This window comes from Cryptotermes secundus, unplaced genomic scaffold (genome assembly GCF_002891405.2).
Source record: "Cryptotermes secundus unplaced genomic scaffold, Csec_1.0 scaffold480, whole genome shotgun sequence".
Taxonomy (NCBI): Eukaryota; Metazoa; Arthropoda; class Insecta; order Blattodea; family Kalotermitidae; genus Cryptotermes; species Cryptotermes secundus.
This window is the reverse complement of record NW_019732379.1, coordinates 1,704,296-1,732,185: the sequence shown is the minus strand read 5'-3', so window position 1 is coordinate 1,732,185 and position 27,890 is coordinate 1,704,296. Positions and strand designations below refer to the sequence as shown.

Below are 27,890 nucleotides of genomic sequence, written 5' to 3'. Positions count from 1 at the left end.
ATGACGCTGAAACCAGTGGCATTATTGGCATATGTTGTAGGCGTTGTGACAATATTTCATTACAAGGTGTGTCCCAAAAGTCATGGAAATATATGCCATAATATATTCACGGCGCGCGATGGCGGATACTTTCGAACAACGTTGGGCGGTCAAGTTCTGCAGAAAGCTCAACAAAAAAGCTGCCGAAACTCACGAACTGCTTAAGCAAGTCTACGGGGAGTCTGCTCTATCATATGTGCAAGTTACAAGGTGGGTGAAGACGTTTAAGGAGGGCCAGGAAGGAGTGGAAGATGACCCCCGCTCTGGACGGCCATCAACAAGCCAAACCGATGAAAACGTGACTCGTGTGCGTGATTTATTGAATACTGACCGTCGAATGACTGTCCGGTTGTTAGCCGACACTCTGAACATTCCAAAAATCGTTGTGCATCGCATCGTTATGGACGAATTGAACATGCGAAAGGTGTGCGCCAAGCTGGTCCCCAAATTGTTGACGGACGAGCAAAAGGCCAATCGAGTGTTGATCGCGAGTGAATTGAAGGAACGTGTGGAAATTGAACCTCATGTTATTACCGGTGATGAAACGTGGACATTTGAGTACGACCCAGAAACGAAGCGCCCGAGTGCTGAATGGCACACCTCGTCTTCCCCGAAGCCGAAGAAGGCGAAGATGAGCAAATCCAAAGTGAAAACAATGCTCATCGTCTTTTTCGACGCCAAGGGTGTGGTCCACAAAGAGTGTTTATCCCAAGGACAGACCGTCAACGCTCCCTACTACGTGGATGTTCTAGAAAGATTAAGGAAAAGGGTCATCCACGTGCTAAAAGACATCGGCGCTAACTGGCGGCTGCATCATGACAGTTCGCCCAGCCACACGTCTCTGCTCGTCCGTGAGTTCCTGGCGAAGCACCACGTGGCAACGCTGCCGCAGCCACCCTACAGCCCCGACCTAGCTCCGGCCGACTTCTTTTTGTTCCCGAGGATCAAGACTGCACTCAAAGGACGTCGTTTTGAAAGCATTCAGGCTATGCAAGCGGCCGTGACAACAGCTGTAAATGAGGTTCCCGTCGAGGCCTTTGAGGGGGCGTACCGGGCATGGGAGAGTCGGTGGAAAAAATGTGTAGATGCTCATGGACAGTACTTTGAAGAATATTAACACTTTGTACCGATATCATCAATAAATTAAAAAAAAATATATATATATATATATATCATGACTTTTGGGACACACCTTGTATATGTAGCGAAATAAACATTAAACATTATTGTCTTCTGAAGTAGTTAGAGGTATTGGAGCGATTTTTAAGATTTTCTCTGAATACTCTTGCTTTAATGCAAATTTTTTGTACTAACAACCGTTTTGATTGCACGGCCAACTTTTAAGAATGTAGTGGAGGGACTGAAGTTTATTTCAGCCCAAGTCCCGTTGAGAAGTGGGCATTAGTTGAGCCGTAAATTCATTAAACTGGCATGGAAAGATTTCCTGTGGATCATATACTATGATATAAACCTCTGTATGTGGTATTAGTCCTTTTGTAGGGTAGTACCTATGAACAAATCTGCATATCAGCAAAATGCTGCCATTTTGTCATGCATGGGGGCTTACCCAGAGAATTCTGTCTGTTGCAGACCTATGTAATCTTAGATTTGAACTCTAACTCTGTAAAGAGATTCTTGTTTTAGGCCAACCATAAATGAACTTATTCACTTACCAGGAGATGGATGCACTTTTGTGTGCATACTCTTTTTTAAGTTTTGAGTGAATTTAAATAATTTGGGAGGATGGTGATAGTAACAAATTTTATGGAAATATGCAGTGTTCTGTGGCGGAGTACGATGTTGTCAGAAGAACTGGCCAAATTGCGAGGTAGAGGGATGTCTTGAAAATTCTGACAATTCCGCATGTACAACTCTGTCAATTTAAGCAACAAAGCTATGGAATGAAAGAGGAAATAAATGTAAACTAAGGAAATGGATAGTGAGTACTGATATTACCGTTCTTATTGACCTTGTACTTCAGTTCCATGTAATGATGATTTTCAGTGAAAATATCACAGAGTCACAGAAGTTACACTGTTTTCTACGTGTTAAACAATATGTCCATATGTCATTAATGATAACTGAGCCTCTCCTGATTCCACATGCTGCACGGGTAAATATTGACCCTCTTCAAATCAGAGAATGATCACTCACTAGATGCACTGGCTGCTGCAATGGATACTGGCTGTTCAGATAATTGGCCCATTTCTGATAATGCGGTACTCAGATCTGAAGTGAGCAGGTGTTTAATCAGGTTTGAAATAGAACATTGTAAAAATTCTTACAATTAATATATGTTGGAAAGCTCAGTTTTGGGGAGAAGAGAATCAAAATGCCATCCATATGATTTCAGTAAGCGCTAACTAGAATCTTAAACGTTTCCAGCATTGTTTGAAGTTTCTAAAGCCTAGAAATGAAACAGACATGCCAAGTTTGAAGTTTGATTTGAGCAGTACATGCAGAAACAATATGAAAGAAAGTTGTGTGTGCCTGATAACTTTAGCAGCTTAAACCCATAATACTGTACTCTTTAAGGGGTTTTGGAGATTAAATATGTATGTAGGTATATAAGTGGATGATGATATCCTCCCCAGTGTGTGTTTATGCCATACAAATTAAATTTTGTAAATAACATACTGACTCCCTCATTTTCCTAAGTTGTATTATTCCGTACTTTTCTGGCTTTTATCATATTACCTTTCCGGATTTTTTCTTTTTGTAATTTAGAGAACTTCGAGTTATGTTTTCTGATCATGAATTGAGTGCTGTGGTTTGTCATTGTTTTGTTAATGATAGATCAGCCTCCTTCCTGATGTTGTTATAATAGTTTCACTATAGATTATATTACAAATATTACCTGCTTTGTTTCAGAGAAGGGCGGTGCCCATCCATGCATAGTGTGCAAAGCACAGCTGGACAAGTTTCTGCAGTCACGCCCTTTGCCCCGGTCACATGCGCAACAGTATGGGTTGAAGGAAGAAGAAGTGACTCCAGGTGCACGGGTATGCAACACGTGCCGTTGCAAGTCTGTACGCAACCGTTACACACAGTGCCCCCTACCTACTTGTCCAAATGCAAAGGGCAGGATCAAGCGACTAAGGCCTCTGCCTGGCAAATGGACTGAACTTCCACCTGAGGTCAAGGACCCAATCATTGCAGAATTTCGTAAGTTTAGGTTTTGGTACAGAATCTTTCTGTGTGCATAATTCCCTTCTGTCTGACTTCACTGTTTGATAATTACTGTGAAACTATTAAAGGCATATAATGCATAAATCCATGCTCTTAGCTATTTTTTTTTGCACTTTTAATATGTAAACTAGTCTGTTTGATATTTATAAGATCTGTCGCCATGCGGTGATACAGTAATATGAAAAATATGTGCTCCTATGACCTTAGTAATTTTCAGAACCTGAATTTTATCAAAGTAAGAATAATTTAGTGTTTTTTTTCTAGAGGCTAAGGTGCTTTGCCTTTTGTTATTTATTTATTTATTAAATGTATCAAAGGTGTGTGATATAAGAAATAAGCAGTTTTGTTACATAAATACAGCCTATTTCAAGAGAAATCTATAATTGGATTTTTTAGATGGTTAATGATAAATAATAGTGCGATAAATTGTATTTTATTATAATAGTGTGATAAATTGTATTTATTAATTACTCTGTGAAGAATCATTTTTAGAATAATTACATGAATATGAATTTTTATGTAATGGCCATAATCATATAGTTTCATTTCCTAAATTTGGACATCATTCTTAAATTTTGATTGATAATGAGTTTCGGTTATGTTAACTGCATTAACAGGTGTGCAATAGGATTGAAAGAAAGTCAATAAAATTGTGACAGCAAATACACTTAGCCTATATGGAAGTACTGGACAATTTGGAGGCATATGTGGTGAATTTTTTCAGACATTTTACCCAGACAAAGTCTGATAGTATGCAATTGGGGTATTGCACTGACAAAAGACATACCATATGAAATTCTGATAGGACCATTTCCCTCATTCCAAATGTTGCTTGTTTTTATTTGACTTATTCTGTAAATTGTTTTTATTTTAGTGTTTGCCGCTAACTTTGCATTTCATCATCCTAGACATTTCACTTTAAGGTGTCATTGTGATTATGCATATAACCCTTTCATCAACTTTTTTTAACCTGTAGCCTTGTAGAGTCCGACTAATGCCAAGTCGTTGCTATTTTTTAGTGTGCCCATTAAATTTGCACTGTTACCACACAAATAAGAACAATTTGGTCCCAAACCTTCATATCTGACTTAAAGATGTGTAGATGCCATTGCAGGTGTGTTCAGTGCAGGAATACACTTCACTGATCCTTGGTTGGTTTCTTTTGAACCCAACACACTTTCTCAATTGTTGACTATACTGTGTGTGTTTTGTATGTGCAGAAATACCAGCACAGGTGAGCAAATGCTGCTTAGCGTGTTTCAACCGTATTACACGGCGTTTGGCACCACATCTTCAGGACCCTGCTAGTGCACAAAGTGAAGACGGCGACCATGGCAGTTCTCAGCAACTGCGCTGGACTGAGGAAGAGACAGAGGCTGCCAAGTGTGCCATACGTGAGCATGGGACCAACTGGGCTAAAGTTGCAGAGAAGGTTGGGTCTAACAAGACTCAGCACCAGTGCAAGAACTTCTACTTCAACTATCGCAAGAAACTTGGATTGGACAATTTGGTACAAGAGTACAACAAGGTACATTCCCATTACATTCTGAAGATAAATTATTGGAATATATGAAAGTCATTACTGTATAAAGAGAACTTCAAGCACAGCTAAATTTAAAATGAGGGCCGTAATTATGTGGATTTAAATCACGGCCACCAGTCCTAAGCATTCTTATATAGATTTTTATTCTTGGATGATATATGCATATTGTTTTAAGTGTCATATGCTTGCATTCCGCTTACATGTTGTCACCAGTTCTAGTGCTCATGTTTATATAGTGTCCAGACTGCTTCTTATCTGTCCATTTAAGAATCCAATTTAGAATTATGATACATATATTTCAACTTGCATTTACAAGATACCATTCCTTTCTTGTTATTTAACTAAACTAAGGACTTTTATTTAACATGTCACTTTTATACTGAATTTCTAAACATGTACTTTGTATACAGAATTACTGGATTTTTGGACTTTTTCCATCGTCCGGAATTCTAGGTAATAAAGGACACTCTAGGTAACAGAGGACATGATGTTTTGGAAACAGATCCAGTTTCTGAAACGTTGTGTCCTCTGTTACCTAGAATTCTGGATGATGGAAAAAGTCCAAAAATCCAGTAATTCTGTGTGTCATCCACCATGATCAGAACCCTTTAGAATCTACTTGTACCTTGTATGCTTTATAATATTCTTTAATATGCTCATAATACTTATGCAATCTTTAGAAGCATCTGGGCGAGGAGAGAAAGCCTACAGTGACTGATGAGGAGGAGTCTGGTTCAAGTACATCGTCATGCGATGAACTGACACCTGGTGGCATTCCACGTGATAACAGTGATACAGACAGTGCAGCCTCACCAGGAAACCAAGAACACACGGGTAAGGAAACATAAGTAGTATTTCAGTAGTGTATGGAATTGTCCAAGAACATACTTGAGATACGTGTTCACCCATATGTTATATCAAATCTAAATTACTCTTCATATTTAAAACTTGACTTGTGAAAAAGAAACCATTTGGGAGATACAAGTGTAGATGGGAAGCTACTGTTGAAATAGATATTGAATAAATAGGGTATGATGGTGTCGACTGGATTCCTGTAGCTCAGAAGAGGAATGGATGTGTCCATGATAATGAACCCTCATGTTCCATAAAATGTTTATTTTTTGGCCATTTGATTGAGATTTTCATGAAGGACTCTGCCAAAACCAGTTAATTTTGAATGACAGTTGCTAGCATATTGCATAATGGGTCCTAACCATGTTAAAACAGTTAATCTGCTCTACTCATTTCACATACCATATTTTGATTTTTGCATTATTTCTGTCTTTTCTCTCTCTGAAGATGAAAAAGTTGGTCCAAGTGGAGGTGCAGTAGATGGCAAACATGGTGAACAAGACTTGGCAAACAGTGGCAATGGCAGTAGCAGTGGTCCCGGTTCTGTGGCAACACTAAGAGTTCTTGATGGTGAAGGAAGAGCTCAAGGACAGCAAGGCCCATCTTCCCAGGTCAATGCTCCTGTAAAGGAGGACTATGATAGTTCTGCCACAGTGAGTTGACTGTTGTAAACTGATCTGATATTTGAATGACACATATTGATGAACATGTTTTACAACTCCTTTCCTCCAAAATGCAATCTGACGTTGTTGCTTTGTTCAGCAACAGATTTAAACTACTTCATGAAAAAAAGCATATGAATTGGCCCTATGTAGAGAACAGTCTGATCATGTGAATTAGGCAGGAGAGATAGTATAAAAAGTACAGTGTCTGGCAGAATGTTTACTTTTATTGTGTTGCAGGAAACTGCAGATGAAGGTCAGGGTGGAGCTGAAGGAGACTCTAGACAGTCCCCCAAGAACATAGGCAGTGCTGTTACTTATGCTCCATCTATTTCAGTGACTGTTAGTCAGTCACAGTCATCAACACATCAAGGAGATGTAAGCCTCTTGAAACATCCTTAATTGCATTCATATTTATTTATTTAAAAGGAAGTTAACTCAACTCACTGACTAACTGCTCTGCCTATAACATCTGGGCATGGATGGCACAGAAAACACCACTTCCCATTATTGTTGTAGCCATTTGTTGATATGCAGTTGTTGAAACATGCTTGTTTATGGATCTTTTACATAGCAGAGCATGCTGTATATTTGCTTATTTCGCAGTCTTGCCTAACAACAGGTGTAAGTAAGTAAGTAAGTAAGCAAGCAAGCAAGTAAGTAAAGTAAAGCTATCCCTGTAACAGGCTGTGAAGGCCCATAGGGTTCTGAGATGTTGAAGGTCCCACATTATCTAGACAGTTGGCTCAAAGATGGCGGTAAGGTTGTCAGCCTTACGTGCCAGCTGCGCTTTACTCCCCAGGAAAATTATTTAATTAATTCCTGGTACTCATTTCTGTTAGAGGCTGAGTCGACCCCAGGGCCATAATGTGGCTGGAAGGATTAGGTAAATTGAAAAAAATCCAATGGCCTCATTGGGGCTTGAACCCGTGGCCTTCCAGCTTGTAGCCTCAACCAACTATGCTACTGCATGCCCCCTAACAACAGGCGTACATGCCACAATATTTATGCTGTTTGTCAAGGGCAAGAAATCATTGAAATCATTATCATAATGGTAGCATCCTGCAGTCTCAATGAGTATCAGTGTCAGAGATCCATGAGAACAGAAATCAAATTATCCTGGGGGTTGGGGGTGGGTGGGTTGAGGGCCATTGAGGGTCTCACAGTATCTAGACAATTGGTTCACAGATGGCGGTAAGATTGTCAGCCCTGTGCCAGCCAGCCTTTACCTCCCAAGAAGATTCATGGTACTCATTTGCTAGAGGCTGAGTCGACCCCAGGGCCATAATGCGGCTGGAAGGATTAGGTAAATTGGGGAAGGGGGTGGGGGGATCCACCTAATCAGGGCTCAAACCCCCACCTTCTGGCCTGTAGCATAGCGTCTCAACCAACGACACTACCGTGTGTCCCTGTTACCGTCTCTGTGGCATTAAAAATGTGCAGAATGTGTAATAAACCCAGTTGATTTAGCTCCTTACTCTAGAGTAATCACTGTCTTCATCAGCATAATTTGTGAAGCTGAACATGAAGTATATCCTTTCTTTAGCAGGTGAATGGACCTTCATCTCCACAAAATGAGCGATCTGTGAAGGAGCTGATGCTTGGTATGATAGAGATGCAGATCAAAAAGAACCCATGTGGTCAAGGTGTTAATGCAGCGGTGAATGTGGTGACCAGTGAAGGGACACCCACAATCTCATCAATTCTCAAGACAGATCATCGGACAGATCTGCTTCGACCTTCATCAGATATTTCCAGAGGTGAGCAGGTGCTACATCTTTTGAGTTTACAGCAACACTGAACACAAGTGTATGTTAACATTATCTTCAGTTATATTCATTCTTCTCATAATTTTCCTTGGTTCTCTGAAACGCCATTTTGCAGACTGCTGTGTAAAATTAATGATTCTGATCATCTGGGTAATTGAAGCTCAGGTTATCGAAGCCTTTTTGTTTAATCGAGCAGCATTGTAATAATACACACAGATTGGGATGGTAGTGATGCTCTAGACTTGTATTCAGCTTAAATCTCAACCAGGACACAAGCTATCCTGACTTTGGTTTTTCATGGTTTTCATCAGTCCCTGTAGACAAATGGCTGGATATTTTCTAAATCAGTCTGTAGCCACTTCCTTGTAAATCCTAATTCATCAGTCATCCTGTTATACAGTGCTGTATATATCGTATTATTACTGGTGGAATCGTTAAATAACCAACTAACAGTGTTATAATAATACATTCTTGAATTTTGAAATGATAATGCTGTTCTTTCCTCAGAAGTTTGGAGGGTTGATCTTATATTAGATTTAGGAGATCAGAATATTGATTCTTTAAATTATTTATTTAAATAAAAGATGTATGCTTAAACTAAATTACAAAAGACCGCCACATGGCAGTTTAGAAGATTTGTCCTGTCAGGTACATGCCCTCAAAATTGCTAGATGAACTGTCACTGGCATTTTGCTCTCTGGTGACTATTTACAGGCTAGAAAGATGTAGAGGAACCTAATACAGATGTACATGGATTATAAATTTATAGACATGTTTTTTACATGGCAGACATCACCTTTGTCCGTGAATACCGAGCAGATACTAAGCAGCAGCAGTCTTTGAGAGTGCAGCTACCTCAGGAAACATCCATAGCGACACTGTCTGTTGTTAATTCACATCATCATGGCAATAATGTGCCAGGAAACACTTCTCTGCCACAGCAGCACCTGACGGTTCCCAGTAGTGGGGCATCTGGTGCAGCCATTCTGCAGCATGTCCCTCAGATGCAGGCTACCATTACACCTTGCTCTACCACACCTAATGACGTGCCTCGGGAGGGACTTGTTGTAGTCCAGGTAAGTAGTTCTAATTTTCACACGTAAAGTAAATAAAAGAATGGATAAAACGAACTGTGTATTCTTGACTAAAATGTCACCTTGAAAGAATATATGTTGAATTGCTAAAAATTAAGAAACTGAAAGGAAAAGTGAAACAAAATTGTTAACATATGCTGTGTACGTTTTACAGGCATCTTCAGCAGATGGAATCATAGATGATATCCCTACTTCTGTATTCTTCATATTACTTATATGAAAATAAAATGTAGTTAGTGTGGGATAGAAAGTAATTTCAGAGATGCTTTATTTCGATGAACTGAATGATTGAAACATTAAATTCATATGCATGTCTTTGTTGATAAATATTCCAGTTGGCATGAAGTCGAGACTATGTGCTGAAGGAATAAATATGTAATTAGAAGATTTCATGGTGACATTGTGTGACCTGGTCTTATTTTGAGCTCATCTGTTTCATTGTGGAGTGTATGACATTTAAGATTTTGTCTGTGTCTTGACGATTCACAGTCAACATGGTGAATCTGGTATTCACATGCTACATTGATACAGAAGGTAACTGTGCTGGTTGCCCCAGTATTGACCTTGTGGGTAACAGTGGCTGGAATCAGTTGATCTGTTGCTTGTTGCTGCTTCTTCCGTACAGTGGTGTTTGATTGTTTCCACATGCTTTCTCATGTTCATGGCTGGGTACCATGAATGACTTAGGTGAAATCGCATAGCTTTAGGTTATCAGGGTGCAGCTAGATGTTGGTGGCCCCCTCCACCAAACTGTCCTTGTAGTCTGTTCTTGCAAGTACTCTGAAATCCTTGAAGTTTATCTGATGCCCTGTCACAACCGGCTTAGCTGTTTTTAATACTTGTGTGCTGCTCACATTCATATACTGTGTCTTGATGCTGTGGCCTATGTGTCTTAACATATTCCAAGTCACACCGGATACAATATATGCCTTGGATGGCCAATGCCATCTTTCATTTTTGTCAAGAAAAGCCAGCATTCATTTTGTTGGGATGTGTATAGTTTTGATGTTAAATCTGCCAGAATCCTGCCATACCTATTGGAGGTGCTCTGTGTAAAGGCATTTGAGGCCATTGTGATTATCTTCTCCTGCTGTGCAAATGAGTTCAGTCTAGGGTTGAGAGCGTAGTGGATGCCTGTTGTACGATAGCTGTTCTGTCTGAAAGTCCTTTCGAGATTCAGAATTTCTTCATCTAGACTTCCCAAGTTATATATAGTATTTGCCTGATGATGAATGTCGAGAGAATGGCATGCTTTTGCAGTGGGTTATGATGAGAAGTAGCGTGCAGGTAGAGATTAGTATGCATGAGTTTCCTGTAGACAGCAAGCCCCAATAAGCTCTTGGGGTTCCTCTGAACCATTACATTGAGAAATGACAGTGAGCTGTCATCTTCTGTTTCCATTGGTGAGAACTTCAGATAAATGTTGGTGAGATGTCTCTGGAACTGCATAATTCCTTCTTGCCATGGTTTCAGACCATGAAATTGTCAGTTGATGTGTCTATACAAGCTGTGTACTGTATCGTGTCTGAATGCAGCATGGTATATGTTTGAGAGATGGGCCACTTCATCAAGACTGGCTGTAATGAACATTCACTGCATACATTGCTGTAGCAACCATGTAAGTTGGTGGTGGCGGTGCACAACTTTGAGGCAGAGCACCAGATGAACTTCAGTGACACAATAGTATGGGCGTGAATGACAGGCTGCATGGACTGCCTGATGAAGGAGGCCACTGATGTCTGGCTGCACTCTCATAGCTTCAGCAGAGATACAGGCCCCATGCAGTATTTCATATTGTTCTTAGACTTATGTGACATGTACACGGTGCAGTAAAGGAAGCTGAGAATTCTTAAAATGCCTTATCTTGGCAACCCCTGATGATGAGATGGTGGGAATCATGTTGTTTGCTAGCTTAATTGATGCCGTTGCAGTAGCCATGTAGCAGTGGAGCATGCAGCGTTGTGCATTTATTGTTCAACACATTTTTGAAAAATGGTGACTCTTGTTAAAACACAGCTTATATTTTGCAAGCATTTCAATATTGATCATCATGGAAAAGTTCCTTGCTGTAATACCATGCAGATGTGGGTAGAAAAATTCGGAATGAGTGCTTCCTCATTAAAAAAGACCCACCATGTGGTGTGTGTGCAGTGCAATTGCCACAGAATATTGAGGCTGTGATACAGTCATAGGCGTTTAGCCAGGAGACATTCTGTTGCTCTGGGAATATCTGACTGCAGTGTGAAGAGAATTTTACACAAGGATTTAAATTTCCATCTGCACAGAATGGTGGTGGTGCAAGAGTTAAGCAATCTTGACATGGCAAACCATAGCACAGTACCAGGGTGGCCAACCTTTAACATACATATGTTAGATATATCTAACAGCAAGTCACACTGCTGTGGCAGAATGTGAGATTTATCTGACACAGTGCATCACACGCGTACTCTTTGGGAGTGGTGACAGTTTGATCTTTGGGTTGAAATGACAACAAACCCATGCAAGATAAAGTCAGTGGTTCATTCCTGAGCTCTGAACAATGAAATCGTTTTATCATGGTACTGGTTTCGATACTATTTGTGTTTAGATATGACTGTTTATGACCAGGTCAGCCAAATAGAGCACAGCTTTGTTTTGAGAACTGAGAAGCAAATATTCATCTGAGCCTGAGACTTAGGTCCATTTAAATTCTGGCCCTAGCAGGCTCTCGGCAATTTAGAAGTCCGTACTTCAAAGGTTAAAGGTTAATCAGTATGTTGTCTACGTAATTGTCCTTATGACAGATGAAGCACACTTCCACTTATCTGGCCGTGTCAACAAACAGAATTTTCGCTACTGGGCAGAGGAAAACCTACAGCAACTCCATCAACAGCCTCTTCACAGTGCACATGTGACTGCTTGGTGTGGAGCGGCAAACCTCAGAGTCATAGGTCCTTATTTCTTTGAAGACAAATGGAGAGTTTACTGCACGACCTAATTATGGCACTGTAGTAGGAACATTAGTGAGAAAAGCAAGCCAATTAGTGATTTCGTGCCAGTGTTCTTTATACTTTGAAACATGTGATATTTATGCTTTGTCTGCCAGGTCCAGCAAGTGCAAAGAGAACGAAGTGAGAGGAATGAGAGGAGTGAGAGGACTGAACCAGAAGGAGTGACCCTTGACTTGAGCATCAGAAAACCACGTGAATGCAGTCCTAGTTCGATGGCCACCAGTCCAATGGGGCCACGTGGTGATTCACCATACCACCCACACCTGCCCCAACATCGGGATTCACCATCACTGCCTGCTCACACCACACTACATAGCATCCCTCCGCCTGCCCATAAATCTGGCCCCCACCATCCACCACCCCCATCTGTCACTGTATATCGCACTGACACTGGCTACTATCCTCACCAGGTATTGGAGCATTATTGTTGCTTCTAATTTTTAGACAGATATTAAAATAATTGAAATGTTTCATGTCGTCAGATTTAAAATGGTAACCAGTACTTTTATAGGCTTAGTCTTATGGTCTTAACAAGTGAACACTGGATTGTGAGTTCTAATTTTGTCCTTAATGTGAATGTTTGTTCTCATTTCAATTGTCCTTTTAATTCTAACAGTTCATTCATTTTGAGCGTTCATCCCTAAGTTAGGCTCTGATAATCCTGCTTGATGACACCTAGGACTCAAAGAGCTTGGAAAGCTTGTAACAGAACACTCTTGGAGAGTTAATAAATGTAATCCCAATAGGCTGCCTCTGTGGTCTAGTGGTCAGAGTTCCTGGCTACAGATCCAGAGGGCTGGGTGTGATTTCCGGTGTAACTAGATTTTTTTCTGAGAAGTAGTGGGTCTGGAACGGGTCCACTCAGCCTTGTGATGATAATTGAGGAGCTGTTTCAAAGAAATAATGGCTCTGGTCTAGAAAACCGCAATTAATGGCCATGGGGATTCATTGCGCTGACCACGCAACACCCTCTATCCGCTAAAAATTGGCACTAACTTTGCCGACGAAGCACAATAGACCACTGTAGGTCGCAGTACAAGGGCCGAGGAGGCGTACCCCTCATACATTCAACTTTGTTGACAAGTGGCGGTCACTCGGTTGGTATAGTTCGCTTGCGGACTGAAATCACGGAGTTGTTGCAAACCACATACAATCATGAGCTGGCTTTTGTTGTGTGGTAGACTCCAGATGATGAGTTTTCTGAAATTTATTTGGTCTGTTATGAATTTGTCAACTAAATACTGTAGAACATGGGGAATTGCCATAATATCGTTAATAATTTGATTATGAATGACTTTTCATTGTTAACTACTTACTGTCTTCCTCAACCTTCCTGTTGTATTCACTTGTCTTTATTTTATTGGCAGTCAAGCCTGTTCTGACTTGACATACTCACTGATATTTCACTTTATACTGTAGAATGTGTTTCAGTATCCTTTCTTCAGTTATTCTATCCCAGAAGCTTATCTGGTTCGCCTGTGTTTGTTTTATTTTGTGCTGATTGTATTTTCAGATCTTTGGCTAATGCCTTCATTCTTAACATGGTCCCATCTAGTGTAGCTGTGACTGTTGAATATCCCATCTGTAGGGATATATCTTGCATTAATTGTCCAAGATTCATTTCACAATCACAGAGTTGGTAGTGTTACTACTGCACAAAATTTTATAATATTTTGTGAAGTCTGTAAGTAATTAGTTTGCACAGAAATTTGTGCAAACACAAATTCTGTAATGATCATGGTTACAAAAAGACTTGTTTATATGAATTGGCAGTGCAGAAGTTTGAATTAAATACAACACTGAAACACAGATTTAAACACATGGCCCACAGCACATGAACTACACTTAGATTACGGCTGCCATTCAGAATTTGATCAAGGATTGTGGGAACAAATAACAGATTAGATTTTCCAGTAGGCTGTATGTGTAGTAACATTTTTATAAAGGCATGTTAGCAGAAGCATTTGTTGTCAGAGAGGCGTTAGTGCTATATTATGTTTTATATGTAATTGGGAGTTAGTGGATTGACTTGTAGGTATATATGTCAATATACTGTCATTTTCAGACTTTACGAGTATCTGTTAGAACAAGCACTTTTGCGAATTTATAAATCCTTGTAATATTGAGCATGTGCTGTACCACTGTTATGTGCGTATATTCATATTGTGTGTATTCTGATGACATATTGCTAGAGATCAGGAAACTCTCTGTAAGGTGCAACAGTTGTAGTTATTCCCTGTGAACAATATTTATGCAGAAGAACATTGTATTTATGTATGATGTGACATTAATATTTAGATATATGATAAAAGTGGATCTCTTACTTGGCCTCTGACTCTTGCTAGAGTCTCATCACTTTGTGATGTTTATTAATATCTGTTTTTGTCTTTCAGGTGGTGGTATCTACCGAGCAGCTTCGGAGTGTTTCAAAATCTCCATCTGTATTTGTTTCTGCCGTCCTGCCACATTCAGATAGCCGTGCAGGTGGGAGTTCTGTTTGTGGTGGCCCAACTCCTCATCTGGTTATGAACCAGCAACCACCTGCCTCCAGACCTGGGCCTCAGGGACCCAACACCAAACTAACTAAGGTTAGACTTCTAGCAAAGTTAAATCATTTTATAGTATGTTGCTAGTGAATAATATTTCAAAGTGTGGAGGTGTAAGTACAATAGAGTTGAGTTATAATTCAGTTACCTAGAAGCATCCTCTCCTGTAGTAAAGTATTCTCTCTTTACTTGGTGGTTTAATGGGACTAAGGTTATGAAGCACAAATCTCTCAGTTCCCAAACTTTAACACATTACATGAAATCCTTGTTTACAAGTAATGTGAGACCCTTTGCAGCTCTGTTTAAAAATTTGAAGATTACATCAGTCATAAAGTCAGCATATAGGGCAGCAGAGAACGTCAGGAGAATGTGTTAAGTAGATGGAAACACAGTTAATTTTATAGGTTATGAGACTTCCGTTCACTTCCAGATAGTGGTAGGTTCTCTTCAAGGATAAGATTACCTGTAACTGCAAACTCATAGACAGAGAAAACAAATTGATCCTGTAGCTGGTATGAGAAGTTCACTTTTTATGTACAATTTTTTTCAACAGATTGCATTTCTTTTAATATTCTGAAACTGTTCCCTTGTACATAGGTACCTTCATTGCCCCCAAAGCTGTCTCCGAAGCTGCCCCCTGTTGGTACGAAGACTGGTTCGATTACCCATGGCACACCCGTGTCTTCATCTGCATCTCTTATGATGGGTGGGCCAGCTTCATTACATCAGCAGCCTCGGTATGAGGGTTTGCTTCGTCAGATGACACCTCCACAACAGCAAGGAAAAGAAGGGAGTGCACTGAGTGGATCTATCACTCATGGTACTCCCGTCCATCACACTCAGCACCACTTAGCACCAGACAAACGTGCTGATAGGGGTGGATTGCCATTAGTATCACAAGGACAGGGACCTGTGTATGACTATTATAAAAGACTGTCACCTGCTACTGTAGCTCAGAATTCTGGAAGCAGTTCTGCAGGATCCACAAATAGTAGTGGACAGCCGGGGTATTCGCCCTACCAGCGAGAGGCTCAAGCTCCACAAACTACCTCAGCTGGAGCTTTTACCTCTCCTTACCCACATCAGTCAACACGGACATCTGCCTCATATGTTATTGATCAACAGCGCCAGATCATAATGAATGATTATATCACGTCACAGCAGATGCATGGTACTCGCAGAGTACCTCCAGGATCTAATCCACCTTCATCAGAGAAATCTCAACAGGACTCACCATCACCTCGTGGCATCTCATCATCTCCTCACTACTATGCCACTGCAACTGCACCTTCAGTGTACCTGGCAGCTGATGGAAGGTTGCCACGATCATCACCAGCAAATGCTGTGGGCATGGAACAACCACAAACACCTCCACATCACACTCCTCCCCCACCAGCACGCCAGGGTGTTATACACTCCACACCCAGGCACAATGCAGTACCATCTAGGCCCCCAAGCAGTGGAAATGGTGGCAACCCGAAACCTCCATCTCCAGCTGCATCGCCACATCAGCGACTTCATCATCTAACACCACATCATCCCCAGCATCATTCCCATCACTACTCTGCACCTGGTCAGCCACCACCAGGCCATGAGGCATTTTCTTCTCTAGTGGATGTAGCTGTCCAGCAGCCCAGTTTGCCTGTCCCTCACAAGGAATCAGACAAACGCCAGCAACCTCAACATCTTCTTCCTCCACATCACCCTCACCATCATGAGGGTCTTGGGAAGACTATGGCTGATTCCCTGAACAGTACTCGCATGTTGACTGATCATCACCAGATGCAAGAACGAGAAAGATTTTCCATCTCTCGTGAACAGCGTGAACGCGAAGCACATCATTCTGCCGAGCAGCAGCGATTTGGAGCAGTAAGAGAAAGCCATGCTGAACAGCAAAGGTTTGCTGCTGCTGCAAGAGAAGGCCACCATCCAGATCGGTATAGTCAGTCTACAAGAGAGAGGGAGCAAGAGCAGCAGCAGCGCCTTGTGGCCACATCAAGGGATCGAGAAAGAGACCGTGAAAACCATCAGATCCAGCAACACAGGGAGTTGCAACAACAGCAGCAAGTACATCTGCAGCAACAGCTCCATCAGCAGCAGCAACAACAGCAGCAAGCAAGGTTATCTGCTGTAGAGTTTGATCAGCGGCAACAGAGGCACCATCAGCATCAGCAGCAGATCGCTTATCGTGCTGCTGCATATCGTGACCACCAGCGTGTCTCTGACATCGAGCGAGAAACCACAAGAATGTTGATGGGTTTTCAAAGGGATGGATCATCCAGCGGGCAACCACCACCCTCTTCTAGGCTACATGCTGCATCACAGCAGTCACAACATGGTAAGTGCAATAGCTCGCATGTCCACAGAGCGTGTAAAGTTTATTTTTTTCCAGCTATCAGAACATAAGTTAAATTTAGTTGGAGTACAGGAGGTCAGATTGAACAGAGGTGGCACCGAACCATCATAGGTATATACATTTTTCTATGGAAAGGGGAACATGAATTAGGTGCAGTTCTTTTTGTATATAAGGGAATCATCAGCAGTTAAGAGAGTAGTTTGTTAGTGATGGGGTGTTGTACAGAATGCTAAGATGTTGCTAGTGTGATATCATCGTTCTGAATGTTCATACACCAACAGAGGAAATAATTGATGAAATCAAGGACAATTTATATGAGGAAATTGAACGTGTATTTGATAAATTCCTTAAATACCGTATGAAAATTTTGTTGGGAGATTTCAGTGCCAAAATAGGCAGGGAAGACATTTTCAAACCAGTTGGGAATGAGAGTTGACAAAAATTAGTACATCCAAAAATCCAACCGTCAAAAGTACAGTGTTCCCATATCACAACATTTATAAATCTACTTGGACTGGTGGAAAGACTCAGCAATCAAATTTACCATCTTTTGATGGATGGGCGACAGCATTCAAGTGTGCTTGATCGTTCAAGGGAGCAGATTATGATACTGACCACTATCTGTGGTGGCAGAAGTTAAGGAGAGGCTGGCAGTGAGTAAACAACACACAGAGTTCATATGGAGAGATTCACTATCCAGAAATTAAGCAAGATAGATGGTAAAAGGCAATATCGTTTTGAAATCTCAAATAGTTTTGGAGCTTTTGGAAAACTTAGATGCTAAGCTGGATATTAACAGAGCTTTGGAAAGTATATTAGAGGGAATATCAGAATTTCAGTCAAAGAGCGTCTAGGTTATTACAAATTGAAGATGCATATTCTGTGGTTTGATGAAGGATGCTCAGAATTATTAGATCAAAGGAACCAAGCCAAATTGCAGTGGTTACAGGATCCAAGTGAAATAAATTGGGATATTCTGAACAATAAAAGACATGACACCAGCTCATTCACTGAAACAATTTTAAATAGACCAAAATACCCAATTATGTTCATTATATGAATATTCCCATACATGAAGTAAAAGGCATAGTAAGCAACACTGCAAAGGAGGAGACAGAGGAAATTTTAGACCTATTGATGTAATTCTAGAACAGAACTATATACAAGTAAATTACATATGCAGCAGAACATTTGAACAGCTGCCTAATAGAGCTATAAAATAATCTGACTGTATCAAAAAGTTCCTGCATGGACTTTTGAGCTTAACTTTCTTCAATCTCTGTAGTGTGATAGCCAGAAATTAAAACTTCAATATTATACACACCTCTTATCATTTACTTCTCTGCAGTATTTCTATGAATATAAATTTCCTGTCTGTAATAGTTGTTTGATATAACCTTGAAGTTCCAAACAGTTGCCATGTTTGTAACTTTTAACATATATAGAAATGCTTCATATAAAATTTGTAGGTGTTGTATGGACTGTACCCATATTTCATTTCACCTTCTATGTTTGATTTGTTCTCCCCTCCCCCTATGTTCCTTACTTTGAAAATATAAAATTGGTTGTATGAGATTTCCAAGCTGTCTGTGTATCTCCCCCTAACACGTTTTGAACACCTGTTCCAATCTTCATGAAACTTGGTGTGGGTAGCATGCTATCTGAGGCCATGTCAGTGGTACACTTTATAAATCCCTTCAGCAATATAATACCAACACTGAATCCTCTCACACTTGAGTTAATAACCTTAATGTTACTTTAATGCCTGAACCAGTTGTCATGAGACCTAGTATGAAATCTGTGCTGTGCAAGGCATTTTCAGTAGCATATTTCACAAATACCTCCTTTTGGTAATACCACCATATTGTAGCATAGTGAGAAGAGAATTGTGAGAGACTGTGACATGTCATCTGGAATTTTGAAGCAGTTCTCAGGGCAGGATTGTCCATCTTGAGTGGAAAGTTATGCTAAAGGTAAAACTATCCCTGTGACAGGCTGTGGAAGGCCGTAGGGTTGTGAGACATTGAGGAGCCCACATTTTCTAGACGTTCGGCTCACAGATGGTGGTGAGGTTGTGAGCCTTATGCACTGGCTACCCTTTACCCCCCAAGAAAGATTCCTGGTACTCATTTGTGTTAGAGGATGAGTTGACCTTAGGGCAATTGCACCGCTGGAAAGATTAGATCAATTTAAACATCTAGCGACTTCACTGGGAATCGAACCTGTGACCTTCTGACTTGTAGCATGGTGCCTCAACCAACTACACTACTGCATGCCCCTGGAAAGTTAAATAAAGGTAAATAACTGTAGATGAGCGTTCAGAGTCAGTCAGCATATCTATGAGCTGTATGCATACAGTTTTGCATGATGACTTCTGATGAGGTAACTGGTACCCAGAAAGGTGCTTGCTTCAACATGTGCTAGACAGCGCTTAGTTGGTATCCGGCAATGAACTTATAATTGGACTTGGATCCCATGGATCATTCCAGAAGGAAGGCACCAGAGTCTTCAGTGGTAGCATGCTGTCTTGTAGCTACTGAAGAGGTTCTGTGTTGCAAGTGAGAAGAAAATGATAGCAGCTTTCTGGGATGCTGCATGTGTACGGACACTGTGGGATTATACTGTAACTATGATGCTATACATGCTAGAAGACACTACTCTTCATAGTCACTCCTATGAGAACCTCAGATCTAAGACAGTGTGTGTTGCATGTGGAAACTTTAATGTTCAGTTGTAAATATGAATACTCATTCAAATAAATTGCATCATTCTTGTATAATAATAATAACAGTTGTTCCATGTTGGCTTGGTTCATGGTTCAGAATGTTGAACAAAACTGAGTGTTTGTACGAAAATTGAAGAAAAAAATCTGATTGTGAACCCATTGAAATTTAAGAGATGAAGGAGAGGTCAAAATTACCCCTCCTCTTCCGCACCTACCAAAAAGAAAAGAAATCTGAAGCCTTAATGGGCAGATATCCATACACAGTTCCAAGCACTACGGAAAGAATTATCAGAAAAGGATGCATGGTGAAGTGAAACCCCATCCATTCATGTAATTATCTCTAGCATTTTTGTAATTTTGTGCTGTGATAATGTTCACTGTGGATTTGGTGATACTGATCATAGCTAAATGATATATTTGATCATTTTATTTTGCAGGAGGGGAAGGAACCCGTGATCGAGAAGGGGTTCCTCGGGGTGGGGGAAGTGGTAGAAGTTCAAATGGTGGCAGTGGTGATTCAACACTTACTGCAGCCAGCTTAATTGATGCCATTATTACACATCAGATCAACCAGAGTTCAACAGATAGTGGTGGGAGTGGCAACCAAGGAGGAGCATCCAGCAACCCAGCACCCACAAGGCCGGGGGACAGGCTCTTCCAGGTACAACCTTGTTTGTGGTCTTTCAAATAATGGATGTTATTAGTTTGAATTCTATGCAGCAACATTTAATATGATATTTGTATTGTTGAAACTTAGCTTATATTCATTTTCTAATCAAATTGTTTTGGATTCATGGGAATTGATTTTCTAATTTCTGGTGGCACCTGTTCATTTGGTATATATTTGTTGCATTAGTATTTCATTGGTGTGATTTGGTCTTGTCATATATCCCCAAGAAAAGCCTTGTAAGAGAATTAAGCAAACAATTAATGCCACAGCTTGCTAAAGAACTTGTCAGTATTACAAATAATGGATACAGGCAGTGCTTTGTTTGACATTATGTGTGCTTGGTGCATTGTGTAAGGATTGCTTGCCGTTAACTGCTTATCACTGTAAATTTCTCTTATTGCTTGTGTCACTTTGTTGTATGTACGTGTACTTAGCATTGCTTTGTCACATGCCTGAACAAAACTGATTGAGAATCTGTGGAACCTAAGATGCAGTGATTATGGGTATGGGAAATTAATCACTTCAAGGAGGTTCCTTCAGTTCTACTGATCCTGTCCATTGCTGCCAGCATCTCTCATACTCTTCTTATGTTTTGATCCATGTACCTGTTTTCTCCAGAGTGTGAATATTTTTTATACACTCTCCCAAGATTTCTTATAATACCTTTGGGATCGTTGTTTCTTGCTATATGCCCAGGAAGCTCAGGTGCCATTCATGATAAATTGTTGTTTATTCTTTCTTTTATGTATTCAACCATTCCCTTATTGGACTACATTGATGCCTGGTGTTCAGGCTTCTCACCTGGTCGGTATTTGTTTCTCCAGTATTGTAATACACTAATTTCAGCAGTTTTAAAAATTGTTTTGTTTTTTAATATTTACTTTTGTTTTGCGCTGCATATGTCAGAATGTGCCTGACAGTGGTTGTATATATCTCTGAAACTCTATTATGAGAATTGTTGGGAGCTGTTGTGTTGTATTGTGAATAAATGTTCCTGCATCATCAAACCTTTCCATTTACTTATTTTAGGAAAGTCACAGGGAGACATATCTGGTGAATAGGGAGGCTGTCTCACTTGTGGAAAACATTAAAGCTTCTTGACTTAATGTCCCCCCTCCCCCATTTAATGTTGAGCTATTTTGTGATCTTAATATTAAATTCGTGCCATTTAAGATTTTCCTAATTTATTGTTCTAACCCATTGTCCTTAAAGGAACCTTTCCTGGGACTATCACTGTACTGTGGTTTGTTAACATCTGCCCACAAGCTGGTCTGTGTGGACAGGTGCATTGACATGTGAATTTTCCACTCACTGGATTTACATTTCTGTAGCTCTTCATGAAAACTTCATTAAGGAAGTAGCTTGTTGGTAGAACTGTTGGTTAACAGTAATGAGAATAGGAGCTTGCAGCCAGGGTTTAACTTGGGAGTTTTATCTGATTATGATGTTAGTATTGAGGAAATGTATCTGGAAGTGTACCTGTAGAAATATCAGAAATATAAAGCCAAGTTACAAGCATCAGAAATGCAGTCCACAAGAAAAATAGTCCGAAAGGATGGAAAGGAGGATCATGTGAGGATGTTCACCCAATCAGATGTGCATATTTAGCCTCCCAATATTTTCTGTATTATTTAAAAATATTTGTGTAAAATTTTCTTCCTTGTAAAATTATATCCACCTATTCCAGAGCTTCCATCGTGATCAGCAGCCACCAATTTCATCTCATCAGCAGCAGCAGTCTGCACCGCAGCCACCATCATCTCTTCATGTCCCTGAATCAAATGGAAAAGTGTCGCCACTAAAATCATCTCATAGTCCCAGTGTAGTTCATTTGGATCATGATGGGCCTCCAGGCAGTCAGACCTCTGATGGATCTAATAAAGCCATTACTTTAGGCGAGCATATTGACTCAATTATAACAAAGGACTTCAGTGGGAATAATCCCCCTCCAGGGAGTGCAGGTAGTGGTTATGGCCAACAGCAACATCATCGTAGTGTGTATCTCCCTTATCACCTGCCTGCCTCTGCACCCACAGTGGACATGATGGCAGAACACCATAGCTGGAAATTGCGCAGGGCACTTCAGCATAAGGAAATGGAAGCTGCAAGGGAACGCGAGAAGTCTGCAGCTTCATCCAGGTGAGAATTTTGCAGAATATCTAAATTATCTCTCTCCATGTTCAGTGTGGTATATGCTTAGTACTGTTGGGTCTGTGTTGTATTGTCCACATAATTACCTAAGTCCCGTGGTAGGGCAGAGACCTAGAGAATGTGAATATGAGAACTGTAGAAGTATTAGTCAAGGTTGTGTGGTTCTGTTCAAAAAACTCAGTGTACAGTCTAAGGTAACATTTCCCACACAGACAACACACTTTAAAATTTTGGTCTCTTTGTAGATGGCCCCAACTGCAACTTTCCTGCTTATGCTTGTCTGTTTAATGGAGATTTAAACAAATCCTTTATTCGAAAATAATCCTACAAGTGTCCATAATTTCACATGGCAATTACCACACTGAAACTGCCTCTGAAGTTTTGAACTCTTGTAGTTTTGATTGTTTTCAAAATTAAGTCCAGAAAATTTGGTCATCTTCATGTCTTTATCATTTACATTTATGAAGGACATACAGTATTTGGAAGCTTCGTTGTTATTTTATTGAGCCCAAATGTTCAGAATCACTTTCCTCCAACTTTTCTTCCAGTTGTTCATCAGGCTGAACAGTCAGTCACTTTCTGCTTGTTAATGCCATAGTTTTGACTCAGAGATTGCACTTTAATTTATGGACTTATGTTCACGTGTTCTGAATGTGAACCACGGCAAGCTATATGTTACATTCAACTTGGGGGGGGGGTTGATGTGTCAGATGGCCATTTTCTTCACCTTTGATATAATTCGGCATTTAATATATTGTGACATGTTGCGCAACGGAGAAATGACTTCAAGAAGGAAATTCCTCAGGGAACCTTTGGATGCCGGAGAAAGGACTTGGCGCCACGGTCCTGTACCAGCAAGCGGCTGGAAGACCAGGAGGAACAACGACGTCAGCAAGGGCAAACAACGCATCAAGGGCTGTTACGTCGACATAAGGAACTTCTCATGAAAGACATAAACAAGGACTGGACACTGTGGAAGTGTCGACCGCCTCCAAAACGGAAAAGAAGACTTCAAGCAGAGGAGGAGCTGGTAACGTAGAAGTACTGGCCGCCCGAGAAAGAATGAAAGCGATGGATGAATTGGATACAACTGGATCTTCTGGCGAGCTGAAAGGAAACCGCTCGAGACGAGTTGGTCTTAAGAAGGGAGTGGTTGTAACGGCTGGAGAACAGATGCTGCAAGAACAGCCTCCGAAGCAAAGGAACGGGGATGCACCGTTAGGCTATTTGGGACGAACAGCCTTAAGGAGGGAGCAGTGTGACATGTTGCGCAACGGAGGAACCCCCCCCACCAGCAGTGACGCGGCGGGTGAGTCAGCGCTCCGTCATCTCTCCTCCGCACGGTATCGTAACGCGTAACGCGCGGTGACATAAGACGGCGTGAGGTAACAGCGTTGCTACGTAACAGGTCCACACAGCCCCTATATAAGAGAGCTACGCTGCCTGCAAAGTTAGTTGTAATGTGGCAGTCGCCGAGATCAGTAGTAGTCGAGCCAGTGTGTGATCAACAGTCCTCAAGGCAGCAGCCTGCGTGCAGAGTTGGAATCTAGCCAGTGGCGAGTTACGAGTAAAAGTGTGATAATCAGTGGCCGTTTGTGATAACTGAGAATTAATTGGGAGTGTGTAACACAATGACCCTTGTATAGCTCCCGTACTGTGAAACGTGTAGTCTACTGACAATAGCGTGATTTGATTTGCGAATAGGGTTATAAATTGTGAAACCCCGCAATATTGTTGTAATTAGTTGTGGCCGTGATTTGTAGGTTAAATAAACCAATTAACGATCTCTATGGTGTATTCAGTAACCCAACAGGTTGCAATATTAACATCATAATCAGTATTTATAGGATAATATAATTTAATAAGTTTCTTGAATAATTTATGTTATGTTTCAGGTCTAGCACACCGTCCATGCAAGCTGATGAACGCCAGATCATCAGGATAGCTCAACCAGCTTCTCCAAGAGGCAGCACTACTACTTCTGGGGGTAAAGCTGCACAGTATCATGTTGAACCTGTTTCACCTCCTGAGTCTGGTGCTGGGGGTATCAGTAGTGCTGCTGGTGGTCATCACTGGTTACCAGGTGGTGGTGGTGGTGGGAATGCTACAGGAAGTGATCCAGTGGCATTCTTAGCTCCTCGTCGATTTTATCCACCTGATCCTAGTGCCACTGGCAAATCACACCTCTCCCCATTGGATTATGTTAAGAACCGGATAGTGGAGGTGATGCGAACTTCAGAGGATGACAAACCAGACCAAGCCTCACAACAACAGCAACAGCAAAGGCATCATCATCAACAGCAGCAGCAACAACATTTTGTTATTGGTAAACAGCAGCCACGTTCTAGTACAGCAGATGCCCATGGCAGTAGTTCTGAAGAAAAATCACAGTATCCTGTAACTGAAGGAGGACCAGACCACCAGCTTCAAATGAATGATGATGAATCTAGGCACCAAAATCAGCGCCAGGATGGTGATGTACACCACAGGAGTGAAGGTGCAGTGAAGGTTGTGGACCGTCGAATGGATGGTGACAAGGGGAGGGATGAGGGGAGGGGAAGGTGTGACAGCCCAGGAGAAATGGTTATAGATGAGGGTACAGCTGGGACTCCACAGGGTTCAAGTAGTGGAGAGGGCTCAAGTAAACTAGATCCTATAACAACCAGTGCTTCTAAAGTTCCCTCTCCAAGTAGTGTAGATGGAAGGGTAGTGAGTGGTTTTCCACGGTCATCTCCTTCCCCAGCAAATAATTCAGCAGCTCCAACATTTTCAGTGACTGCTCCGGCAACAACTACGCCCTCATCTGTAGCTGCTGCATTTGTCCCAACATACCCGTACTCAGCACTCAGTGTTCTGTCCTCTGCACGATCTCCAAATTCTGGTCAGACACCAACTCAAACCCAGACAAGCCAACCTGTTTCATCAGCAGGTGGTACTCCTGGGATGGTCCAGCAGAACAAACAACCATCTAGTGGCTCAAGTCAAGCTCAGACAGCTATACCTCCGCCAAGTTCCCCAGCAGACACCCCAACGTCTCGATCAGCTGAACCAGCCCCTCTCCTCTCCTCTCAGTACGAACCTCTTTCTGATGAGGACTGAATGAAACAAGGACGTTTCAGAGGTATTAATGTAAACAGTGAGACCAGTACATCATTATCCCAGACAGATGAAACTGCTGCTTTCAGCTTTGTGTAAAACAGCCAGCCTTCAGTAACAACTGTGCTTGATTTCTTCACTGTTCAAGAGAAACTTAGGGTTGGGGCAGGAGAAACAGAAGTTTGGATTTAAAAAGGTGCAGTTTCTAGCACATAGGGCTTATAAACTTTTGGCTAAGGAAGAAGGACTAGAAGTGAATACATCTTGACATCATGGGCTATTTGCCAGGATGCTGGAAAAGACACCTGACAAGTGTTGTGATTTCTGTAGGAGTGGATACACTTTTTCTATTCAAAAGAAATTGTAATGTGATAACATGTGACTCCTTATAAAACCGCCCGGGCCATATAAAGGCTCTGTAAACTTGTTATTTAACCAACTGTTTTGTTGGTGAATAATAAAATGTTGAAAAATTGCGGTGCATATAGGAGTATCATTAATGTTTTCTGTTCATAAATGATGGTTCATGGGAAAGTTTCCCTTGGAACATCATTGCACTTAATTGAAAAATCAGTTGTATATAATTCATTCTTGGTTGGTAAAAGTAATTTTCTTCTTTCCTTGTATTCTCTTAGAACACGAATGTGACGGAAGCTTAATATTATTAATGCTGTAAATTACTTTTTTAATGTACGAGATGCTGCTAATTAATATGACTTCGGAAGTGTACTGCTTTTATTCACGGTTTTAGGACCTAAACTCGAATGCAATTTTTTTAATATAAACTAGTGACTCCGAACTTGTTCATGAAGAGTTCATTGTATTTTGTATGGGTTTCGAATGATTTTCTTCCTCTTTTTTTCTTTTGTGCAAAGAGATGGGTTTGATGGTGAGCTTGAACTAGGATTCAAACAAGCTGTGTTTTTTTATTACACTTTGTCTCAATGGTGATTTTTCTTTAGTTCATGGCTGACGGATTTGCATCACCATTCTTTTTTATCCATATGTAAGACATTTTTTTGAAAGTGAGTGAATGTTGTTTTTAGTTTTAGGTTGAAACATTACGGTGAAATTTAAAACTAAGTGAAGACAGCCGAAGGTGGAAGAGACATGTAAAAATAAAATTGTAAGAAAACAAAATAACTTGGGTCTTGACAAAATACTCAGGTCTGTGCTATGCTAGCTATTTGACTGTAATGTAAATTAAAAAAAAAAAAACCGAGGAAAATGTTGGACACAGAAATTTAGACTTGAGATCAGTACCTTTTATTGCCCATGGTACAAACTTTTTTCCCTTCAATTATCTACTTCATTTTTAAATCGTTTTTAAATGGTGAATGACAAAATATGTGTCAGGTTTAAAACAAAACTCCTAAGGTTTTCCCTCTTTCTTTTTCAAATGCTTCCAGGAGCAGTGGCACTTCAGGCATCTTAGACTTACCTGGAAGCATATCATCTTCAGGATTGGTTACTAATATTTACTGTTTCTTGTTAGGGACCTTATCACAATGAAGCCCTTCCCTTTATATTTTGAGTCCCCTGTGATCACCAAGTGATCTGTGTAAGAGGGATTCTTGGGCTGCTCCACCTCATTGACAGACAGGTGAGATATACACATACATACATACATACACACACACACAGATACATCAGTGTACACGTACAGAGGAAACAATCTTAGATTGTAGGAACTATGCTGTAGTAACCTTTGATGTATTAAAACAAATTGTTATTTTTGTTGAAAATAAAAATCACAAGTGTCCGTTAAAAACTATACTCGTTTTTAAATGGTTCATTTCTTCATTCCAGAATAGACTTGTCACTTTGACCTGTTGTACTGAAGCAATTAACTATCTACATGGAACTGAGTTCTGGAGAAGCCAATAATTGTTCAGCCACTCAAGAAATTACCAGTATTTTATGAAACCAAAAGGTTCATTAGTATGTTCACAAGAGCTCATCACTGGTCCCTATCCTAAGTCAGATGAATCCAGTCCTTAATGATCAATTTTGATGCAATAATCTACATGTAGGCCTTCTTCAGATTTTAAATACTGAAACCCTATTTGCACTTCTATATGTGCTGCATGCCTTGCAATGTACTGAAGCAAAAGATACATAATTTAATATTTTTTATCAGTGCATAAGATAGAGCTAAAACCATCTAGTTTTCAGGGGTAGCCTTGAAGGTGGGACTTCTTGTGCTAG

General features: G+C 40.7%; 1 protein-coding gene across 1 annotated transcript; it reads left to right on the top strand.

Moving 5' to 3' along the window:
• Positions 1-27,458, top strand: LOC111867583 (nuclear receptor corepressor 1). The gene is made up of 15 exons (XM_023857570.1): positions 1-66; positions 476-722; positions 2,911-3,204; positions 4,449-4,756; positions 5,452-5,605; positions 6,071-6,276; positions 6,526-6,663; positions 7,832-8,045; positions 8,844-9,130; positions 12,234-12,548; positions 14,532-14,726; positions 15,282-17,022; positions 20,203-20,426; positions 22,123-22,574; positions 24,482-27,458. Exons 1-15 carry the CDS (start codon positions 1-3, stop codon positions 25,683-25,685), a joined length of 6,045 nt encoding a protein of 2,014 aa, XP_023713338.1. The 3' UTR covers positions 25,686-27,458.
• The last annotated feature ends 432 nt before the right edge of the window (positions 27,459-27,890 follow it).

Bases quoted from the DNA above. Each gene is read 5' to 3' on its own strand.
- LOC111867583 (XM_023857570.1), top strand. From the start codon at position 1: ATGACGCTGAAACCAGTGGCATTATTGGCATATGTTGTAGGCGTTGTG. The intron at 8,046-8,843 runs GTGAGCAGGTGC...TTTACATGGCAG, and splicing joins TTCATCAGATATTTCCAGAG to ACATCACCTTTGTCCGTGAA. The intron at 12,549-14,531 runs GTATTGGAGCAT...TTTGTCTTTCAG, and splicing joins CTGGCTACTATCCTCACCAG to GTGGTGGTATCTACCGAGCA.